The sequence below is a fragment of the Xyrauchen texanus genome, chromosome 36 (assembly GCF_025860055.1).
Source record: "Xyrauchen texanus isolate HMW12.3.18 chromosome 36, RBS_HiC_50CHRs, whole genome shotgun sequence".
Classification (NCBI taxonomy): domain Eukaryota; kingdom Metazoa; phylum Chordata; class Actinopteri; order Cypriniformes; family Catostomidae; genus Xyrauchen; species Xyrauchen texanus.
Window position 1 is genome coordinate 26,338,555 of NC_068311.1, and position 9,367 is coordinate 26,347,921.

At 34.9% G+C, this 9,367-nt stretch overlaps 1 protein-coding gene across 1 annotated transcript; it reads right to left on the reverse strand.

The window, feature by feature from the left end:
• Nucleotides 1-286: 286 nt before the first annotated feature.
• On the reverse strand, nucleotides 287-6,667 carry il10ra (interleukin 10 receptor, alpha). Its single transcript, XM_052107531.1, has 7 exons — nucleotides 6,382-6,667; nucleotides 5,351-5,465; nucleotides 5,045-5,220; nucleotides 4,756-4,901; nucleotides 4,251-4,401; nucleotides 4,023-4,135; nucleotides 287-1,897 (listed from the first exon to the last, which is right to left on the reverse strand). Exons 1-7 carry the CDS (start codon nucleotides 6,518-6,520, stop codon nucleotides 1,001-1,003), a joined length of 1,737 nt encoding a protein of 578 aa, XP_051963491.1. The 5' UTR covers nucleotides 6,521-6,667; the 3' UTR covers nucleotides 287-1,000.
• Between the last annotated feature and the right edge of the window lie 2,700 nt (nucleotides 6,668-9,367).

The window sequence follows — 9,367 nt, forward strand, 5'->3', positions numbered from 1 at the left end:
TTTAGTATTTGCATTTTTTCACCAAATGGGAATTTCACACAGTACATTCTTGTCTCATAATGTTCTGGGTTGTGATGTGCAGTGTCAGGGGTTTCACAGCCATTTGGAAATTCAAGGTTTTTTTTGGAGAAGCACATTTTATCTAATCTCACTTGTTTAGTGTGACTGGTTAAACGACACCAAACTATTACTATTGATCACACTTAAAGGCAAGGTATTTAAACAACCCCTAACTTTAACCATGTTTATGTTAGGGACATAAATAATCTTAAATCATGTGCCCTGTTGAGGAAACTAATTAGAATTAAATCAGATGATATAACAGCAGCAAAATTCCCGTAGATTTACGTTGAAAAAGGGACCCCCATAGGGACCAGAATATCATAGAGACTTGTGGCCCTCAAATCTTTATGACTTGGGCTGGTAAGCAACCACCCAGAACACCCTAGCAACCACATTAGCAACACTCTAAACACAACTCAGAACACTTTAGCAACCATACATTAATGCCCTGGCAATATGGCAGTGAGTTTGGCACGTGTGCGCACCTTTCACATTTTCTTTTGAAAAAGTATAAAAATATAAACATATTTATTTTACATGATTTGCTTTACAATTTATTATCATTTTCTTTTAAATTTATGTCAGTAAATAAATTAAATGTAAATTATGTACATGTGCAAATTGGAAACAAATTAACAATTTATCAGATCATTTGTTGGTCGGAAATGTGAAATTGGAGGTTAATTTGAGACTGAGAATTCATAATGACATTTTATCAAACCACCATAGTTTTTTTGCTTACTCATTGTCAAGCATTGGTAATATTCAGACAGTATCTCACATTTTATGACTTGGAAACACGGGATGAGTTGATACTTGAAATGTTTTCCTTCTAGTCTATATTAACAAGTCCAAATGACCCAATGCATGCAGGCAGTCATAAAGGGTCAACCCCAAATCTTTATTATACATAATGAAAAAGCTATTTATTCATGGCTCATGTAAACTTCAGTTCCAAATCTCCTAATGTAAGAGGCAATGTTTCCAACTGGCATGGCAAATGTCCTCCCTCTTGCAAAAACAGAGGACAGGAAATGAAAAGAGAAGAGGAGTTGCTGCAGTTCTTTTCCAGCTGGGTGGACAAATCTCCAGTCTGTGACACATTCACAGTCTGCATAAGATACTTTTTCATATACCTATTTCTGTCACTGTTGCTTTCTATTGTGAAAGTACAACTGGTCTGCTCATGAGACCCTGAATCACAATCTGTAGTTATGAGCTTCCTGGCTTTACACCACATGCAAGTCTCAATGTCAGAACATAAGCATGTCACATTACCAGACCGATAGCCACTTCTAGGGCTAGCCATATTGTTGTCTATTTCATCAGTGATGGTTATCTCACTTTGTGCCTCACCAGAAGGGCTTTGACCACGATATCCATCCCCTACAACCACTATTTCAGACAGGAGTCCACTGTCTGCACCCTTGAGACTGTCAGAGACATCTTGATTCCCTATTCCCAAGCCACTGTCCTCTTTTCCTTCGCTGCTTGTGTTGTTAACGATTATGTCCAGGGAAGGGAGCTCTCCCAAGCTTCGTCTTTCACCACTGAGACAGTCTTCAGATTCTGTTAGACTTCCACAGCCACTGTCCTCGTCTCCGGTATGTCCATCCGTCCCTCTGTCCTTAATGGAGTGCTGATGGCCTACACTCACTCCACTGTCTGCACTCTCTCTCCTCTCTTTGTCTTCCTCAAAGAGCTCTGTCTTCATTTCAGATACTTTAGTATTTACCACCAATTTATTGCTGGTCAGGAGCCATCCCTTGTCAGTGACCGCCTCCACCTGGACGAGTCCTATGTTCATGGGGTGCCATCCATTCACAGACGATTTCTGATGAACGATAACAAAAGTTAAAACAGATGGTTAATACTTCGTTTTCACAAAACAAATATAAAACAAATTATCCACTCTCAAAACAATATTAATAATACTGAAAATGGATAATGAAATCTCCACTCTCAAAAATAAAATAAAAAATAATCATTAAAAAATTCTCCACTTTCAAAAAAATAATAATAAAAAAAAGAATAAAAAACAATAAATAAAATCTACACTCAATATATAATAATAATAAAACAATAATAAATAAATACAATCTCCACTCTCAAAACAAACAAATAAATACATAAAATAAAGCACATTTCAAAATGTATAACTAAAACTTACAATGTCCCCTTAAAACCGTTCACCCAAAAATGAAAATTGTGTCATAATTTATTCACCTAAATATTATTCAATAACTGTATATTTTAAGGATGCAACGATATGAACATTTATGGCCGATACCAAAACCGATTTCAACAAATAATTATTGTCCAATACCGATGCCGATATTTTGCCACATGCATTATTTTGTAATCAGATCACTGTTTTGCTCAGGAATTGTGTTATAAAAAAGTACATAGAGGAACAAAAGCTTTTGTTCTGACAATAAATAATTTCCATTGAACATGGATTGGATCTGTTGAACACATAACAGGCCAACATTTTAAGAGAGATAAAGAAAAATAAATAGAAGGTAATAAAAATTGAAAAATAATATAGTATGATGCTTCATGTGAATTGTTTATTTTATTTTATTCTAAAACATTTAGCACATTGGTTTTTGAAGTATAAAACATCAAAACTCTGTTTGTACAAATCACAAATTCATATTATGCACATGTTGGGAAATTCCATGAAAATGTCAACCACATAAAAAGTTTAGCGCAAAACAAAGGAACAAAACTGACCTTTAAGTTCTATAGTGGTGTAATGGATAATGGATAATGGAAAATGCCATCCACACCGCTAGAGGGTGCCACTTGCTTACACAATGTTGAATAAAGCGCTGACTAAAGCGCTAAAAGTCAAACACTATGTCTCGATTCCAAGGCTGCGCCCTTCGGAGGTCACATTTATCGGCCGCACATGTCATCGAGGCTGTCTTATTCCAGAAAAGGACGCACGATCCTTCATGGGCACTCACAACTCACAGTTCTAACAGAAATTAACATTATATGTTTAAAATTACAATGTTCAAATCCAAATAATGTTAATTTCCAAGTTGAAGACGGGTGCAGAGTATATCATGTATAATTACAGTAATATATAATTAGAATAGAGTATTACAGACTACCTGTAAAATCTGTTTTCTTTTCTCTCTACATCATTATAACTCTCCTAAAATGCACTTTGTATAATCCCTTTCAAAGGGATTTTGTTCCCTCTTCACTCAAAGCACTCTTGTTAAAGAGTAGCATGCTGTGATAGCAACCATGATAAGTTCTGTCTGTTCTGCCTTTAAAGGATGCGTACTAGCTGGTACGCAGCCTTCGAAATGAGAAACAGCTTATTATTTTTAAATGCAGCCTTTAAAGATTTTGTAATCGCGTAAGACCTTATTGCGATTTCCATCTTAACTCAATCAATCGTGGAGCCTTAATGGCTACCATACCAATGTCTCAGAAGTCAAAGTTTGTTGTTTTTCAAAGTGTTTTGCATGGTTTTACCTCATCATATTTAAGTGCCGCTTTCATGACGGTCACGTAATGATGGTTTTTGCTCATAAATGTGAGAACAAGAGAGAATAAAAATTTAATATTACATGCTCTTTGACATGATATGTCAAGCTTTTTTTTCAGTGAACTATCCCATTAAAACCACTTGGTTTGATATTTTGTTATCAACTGCTGTCTAAAATATATACAGTAGCATAAACTATAACTATATAAAGTAACATACCATACTCTAGATTTTTTAAGCACATGCATACGCCAGACTTACAAAATCCCCAGCATTTCGCCTTCTGCTTGTGTTCTTCGAAAGGAGAACTGATCTTACTGTTATTGCTGAAGTGTTAGATATGAGCCCTTCTTGTATGGCTTTATACTTTTTCAGACACCGAAACGGGCTTGCTCTGTTACTTTTAGTTTTGATGAAACTTAATTTCTTAAAAATGCCCAAGTTGACTCACCAAAGCAGCAGGCATTTTTCTTGGACGATTCAGGAAGCAACAGATTGCAAATGTGCTAAAGGTCATGATGCAAAGTACACCAATAATTACCATAGAGATCACCACAGACATATCTAAAAAAAAAAGAAAAATCTAAATTAAGCCTCTGTGTAACTGTAATGACAATGCAATGATGACAGAATTTTCCTTTAAGTCAACTATTCATGGTTTTTAGGTGAAATTCAGTACCTGCTTCTGCATATATACAGCGCTGTAATGAAGTGTTTCGCAAACCGGCCGATTCCACCATCACGGTCACACTCACACAATACTCCTGCCATGCACGTAATGACCTGAACTCTACCTCGTCATCTTCATCATCACCAGACTTTGTTACATTCTAAGAAAAAACACGAGCATGTTTAAAACATGACAAGCAAGTTATCGAGACGTGAAAATACACTTAAACAAATTTTAACCCACTAAAATTGAAATACATGGACTACTTTTATATATTTGGGTACTTCTTTAAGCTTTAGAGAGAGTAAGGAACTACACAAGAGTAAGTACATTTTGACTAATTTGTCTTTTTCAAAAATAAATGACAGAAATGATTATGTCAAATTGAATAGATTGAAACAAAAGCATTATAACATAATAATGGAAGCATTTTTTTATGTGATACTCCTCCCTCATGGATTAAGGACACTTTTTCAAATAATATTTTTCAGACTAGTCAACTAAAAAAAACAACCTGACTGTCCTGTCCTTTTGCCTGAAGAGTGACGGTGTAACTTGGGCCAAAGGCAAAAAGCTTTTCCAGAAATTGCTTCCTGTAAATCTTAACCTTTACTGTATTAGGGGATGAAAACAGGTTGAAATCTGGTTCCAACAGTTTGCCTAAAACATAGAAAAAACACAACATTTTAAGGTGAATTATAATAATAGAAAAAGGAATGTTATAACCATCACAACATTGTAATGACTTCACTCTCTTTAGGCTGTGTTTAAAGTTGACCAATGAAAGTCCTACAAATACTTACTGTCCGATAAACGAATTCTGTGTACAGTTGACCAGACAAAGCTGTCATTTCCTTTATACAATCCAACCATTATTTTAATATCTGGTTGGTTTACAAGGTTTCCAATATCACATCTAGCATCTGTAGTCATGTTACAGTTGGGCACAACATGCCATGAAGCATTACGAACTAGATATCTAACAAAGAAAAAGAAAGACAAGAATATAAGCTTTGGCATGGAGTAAAGTTGAAAAAACAAAAGTAAATTGTGGAATAATACATGTACTCTTTATTGTGGGTGGACAGTAACATAAGATTTCTGCTTACAGTGCCTGCTTTACTTGGTAAAGAGCATATTTGGGGGCTCCTGTAGGGGGATCCCAGAGCACAGTTACATTCCCCTCCCATATTTCAAATGTGACATTTAATTCCAGCCTTGCATCTGTTATAAAAAGACAGAAATGACAAGCGTTATTTTCAGACTTTCCAAGAATTTCTAATAACGCTCTCTTACCAATAAAGAAGTCGATTATTTGCTCTTGTTCCAGACTGTTCTCTCACAGTTGTGATACTGTGTAGGTTTTGAATAAGAAATGACCATCTACCATCAGTTGTACTTTACAGGCGTAGGTCGCATAACATCACCTCTGAAAGTATTAGAATTATTTGTTTATGGATTTATACTCATTAAGCTAACCACTTAATCAAAATGTTCCTAAAATGAACTTAAACAAAGCTGTTTATTATATATATGTAATTAATAAATGCTATAAAAAGTATTGTCCATGGTTAAATCATGACACTTAATGCACTAGCTAATGTTAATGAATAGAACAATGTTGTAAAGTGTTACATATATTATGCACATTAATATACATTCTAATATTCTAGGATTAGTACAAAAAGGCCCTAAAATCAAGGTTATATGTATTGCTGTGGAATAGACATTTTGCGCAATTTGTTTTCATTTTGTCAACACATAAAGTAAATGCTTTTTATATATATCAAACTGATCCTTTTCTTGTTTAAATATGTATATGGATCATCTTTATTGCTCTTTCAAATTGAGGGGTGAATGACAACAGAGGTAGTTTCACAGGGGACATCCAATATTCATGTGGAATTTACGTCATTCACGTCATTATTGTGAAAGAAACTAGGGCTACAGGTTACAGTCAAACTCCCACTCAATGTGTAATTTGTTAAATTGTTAAATAATCTTGAATGTTTAATATTGATGACAATATCAATGTATTTTGCATTTAGGAATATTTATTAAAACTAATGCAATTCAATAAAAGTCAAAAAGTTGTCATCAATTTAAAGAGTTTAACTTCATTAAAACATAATTCGCTTACCTGCTACATGAATCGGAATGTGTATCAACAAGACCAGAGCCAAAATCCATGCATTCCAATCCATGTTGATGTCAGTTTTTGAGCACCATATCCAGCAACAATTCCAAATGACCAATTCTAGAGTACAGTTCAAACACATACATTCACAGAACACCTCATTTCAACCATAAAACTCCAAATAACTTATAAAACAAAACAAAATAAAAAAATATTTTGTGACCGCTTTATTCTAACGCAGTCCTTTTTGTCAGTTACTCTGCTAACTGCTGATACATCTGTCTCTCGCTTTCTGTCATGTGAATGCAAGGGTGAGTGGTTGACTATGTATTTGCACTGTGAACTTCCCCTTGCTATGTTTTGCTTCAGTCTTCCGTGATGACAGATATTTCCCCCACTCAAAGATAGCAACATGTTTTCTCTCTCTCTCTCTCTCTCTCTCTCTCTCTCTCTCTCTCTCTCTCTCTCTCTCTCTCTCTCTCTTGGTTTTAGTACCATAAAATATGCAAAGTGTGGCCTTGCAAATGAGCATGTGTAGGACATCTGAAATGGTGGAAAATCTAAAAAGTATAAGTTTGAATTAATTAACACATCTTAATAATGCTTAGTATAGAGATAATTCACCCATTAATTAGGTAGAGTATGCATGTTTGCTCTCTCTATTTAGAAACTAATTTGTATTAGTAATGCTTGATAACCATCAGACAGTGCTTACTTATGTTATTACTGATTTATGATCAAACAAATGTACAAGTACTGATGCTTCTTTATATTGAACTACCAATGTCAAGTTTGCATACACTGGATTCTGTTTTCATAAATTTGCAAAGACCATGCGCTACATCTTTTAGTGAGAGTGCTAATTCTAAATGCAATAAGTGGGTGTGGGTTGGAGTGTTTGCACTATCGGTGGGTGTATGTGTGCAAACTGTGGGTGAATAATATGGTCATGAAGTGGCGTATAGCACAATTAGCCATTTTTCTGAGAAGACGTTTCAAAACCACATCTGTTTTCAATGCAAAGTCCAAATTCAGTTCCTGCATTTGCAGTTTGGAGATTATAGAAATAATAAAGATAATTTACATTTATGCATTTGGCAGACACTTTTATCCAAAGCGACTTACAGTGCACTTATTACAGGGACAATCCCCCCGGAGCAACCTGGAGTTAAGTGCCTTGCTCAAGGACACAATGGTGGTGGCTGTGGGAATCAAACCAGCAATCTTCTGATTAACAGTTCAGTGCTTTAGCCCACTATGCCACCACCAACACTAGTTCATGTCAAAACTCAGAAAATACAGTGGAACCTTAAATTATGTCCATGACGATCACTGTTGTAGCCGTTTTATGAAACAAATATTTATTAGATTTGTGTTAAAATATCTAATAGGTCATGGTTTATTTTTTTTATCATTTTTATATTTACAATTGCATTTATGATCTAATTCATATTGGTATTTTTCTACCTGTTGTCATAGTGATTTTTAAGTCACTGCAAAAGGGGCTGGTGGAAGAACTTAGAGAGAAATTGTTTGGATTTTGTATGATTTTTTCATTCATTTTTATTTATTTTATTAAATTTTTTTGTTTGAAGTGTAATTTGAATTTTGAACTATTTTTGGTTGAATTTTCAATAAATGAACTGAATTTTTCAAAATCAAAATCGACCAGTAGAAGTGAAGTGCCTGCCAATACAATCACTGTTAATACTAGCCCTGATTTGTCTGTCAGTAGATGAAAATTATTAATATTACTTGCATTCTCTATAATTTAATGGAGCCTACATTCATATCCTGAACCACATTTTCAATGCATTTTAAAAGGAAAGTGTCAGATTCAACAAGGACACAGTTAATGCACAAAATAATGTATGTCCATATTTATATTCTTCCAATTCATTACATACAATCCATTTACATTTCCAACTTCTTATTAATGTGCTGTCTTTGTTTATATTGCTGGTGCTTGAGGAAATGGACTATATAATAGGTCGGAGATTGTGCCGGAGCAGAACCTAAGAAATAAATTGCACTTGACCCAGCCCATTAGCGCCTTGCTAATGACTTTGTGCTTACTACTTATGTCATAGCGCTGCGCTTATGTCATGTTCATTGTTGTCCTTTGTTCTTTTGTGTACTTTTATTTTGAAAATTCCTGTTCAGTTCCTAGTTTTGTCACATCCTGTTTTCCCTCCATGTTTTGTATCTGGGTTTTATTGGTTCATTGGTTGATTACCTTGATTCAGTTCTTGTTTGTCATTGGTTTTAGTTAATTATCTCGTTATCCTGTTTCAGAGTTCTGTTTGTTGATTGGCCTTGTTACCCTTGTCCTTGTGTATTTAAACCCTGTTTGTTCCTTCATTCCCTTGTCGGTCGTTGAATGTTGTTGTACGTGAATGTTATGGTTGTTTCTCCTGCCTGTGGATGTTCATGTTCATGTTCATGTTCATGTTCATGTTCATGTTCATGTTCATGTTCATGTTCATGTTCATGTTCATGTTCATGTTCATGTTCATGTTCATGTTCATGTTCATGTTCATGTTCATGTTCATGTTCATGTTCATGTTCATGTTCATGTTGTTTTTCCCCTCGTGGATATTTCTTTGTTCCTGTTTGTTTGCCCTCACTTTGATTTATAATAAAGAACCTGCTTTTGGATCCGCACCTCCTCGTCTGCCTTCACTCCTGCATTCGTTACAGCTTAGCACTAGAGCTTTTAAAATAGGGCCCATTATCTATAAGTGACAATGCATGTGCACATATATTGCTGTATGCCTGTAACTGTCCAACTTAAAGGGATAATTCAAACAAAAAATGTAATTATGTAATCCTTTCTTCACCCTCACTTTGTTCCAACCCCGTATGGAACACAAAAGGAGGTATAAATATTAGTCTCATTCTCCATGCATTGAGCGCTAGATGGTTATATTTTGCTCTGTTCTCACCCAAAACTGGATCACTTGACGAGAAATGGATTAAACCACTGGAG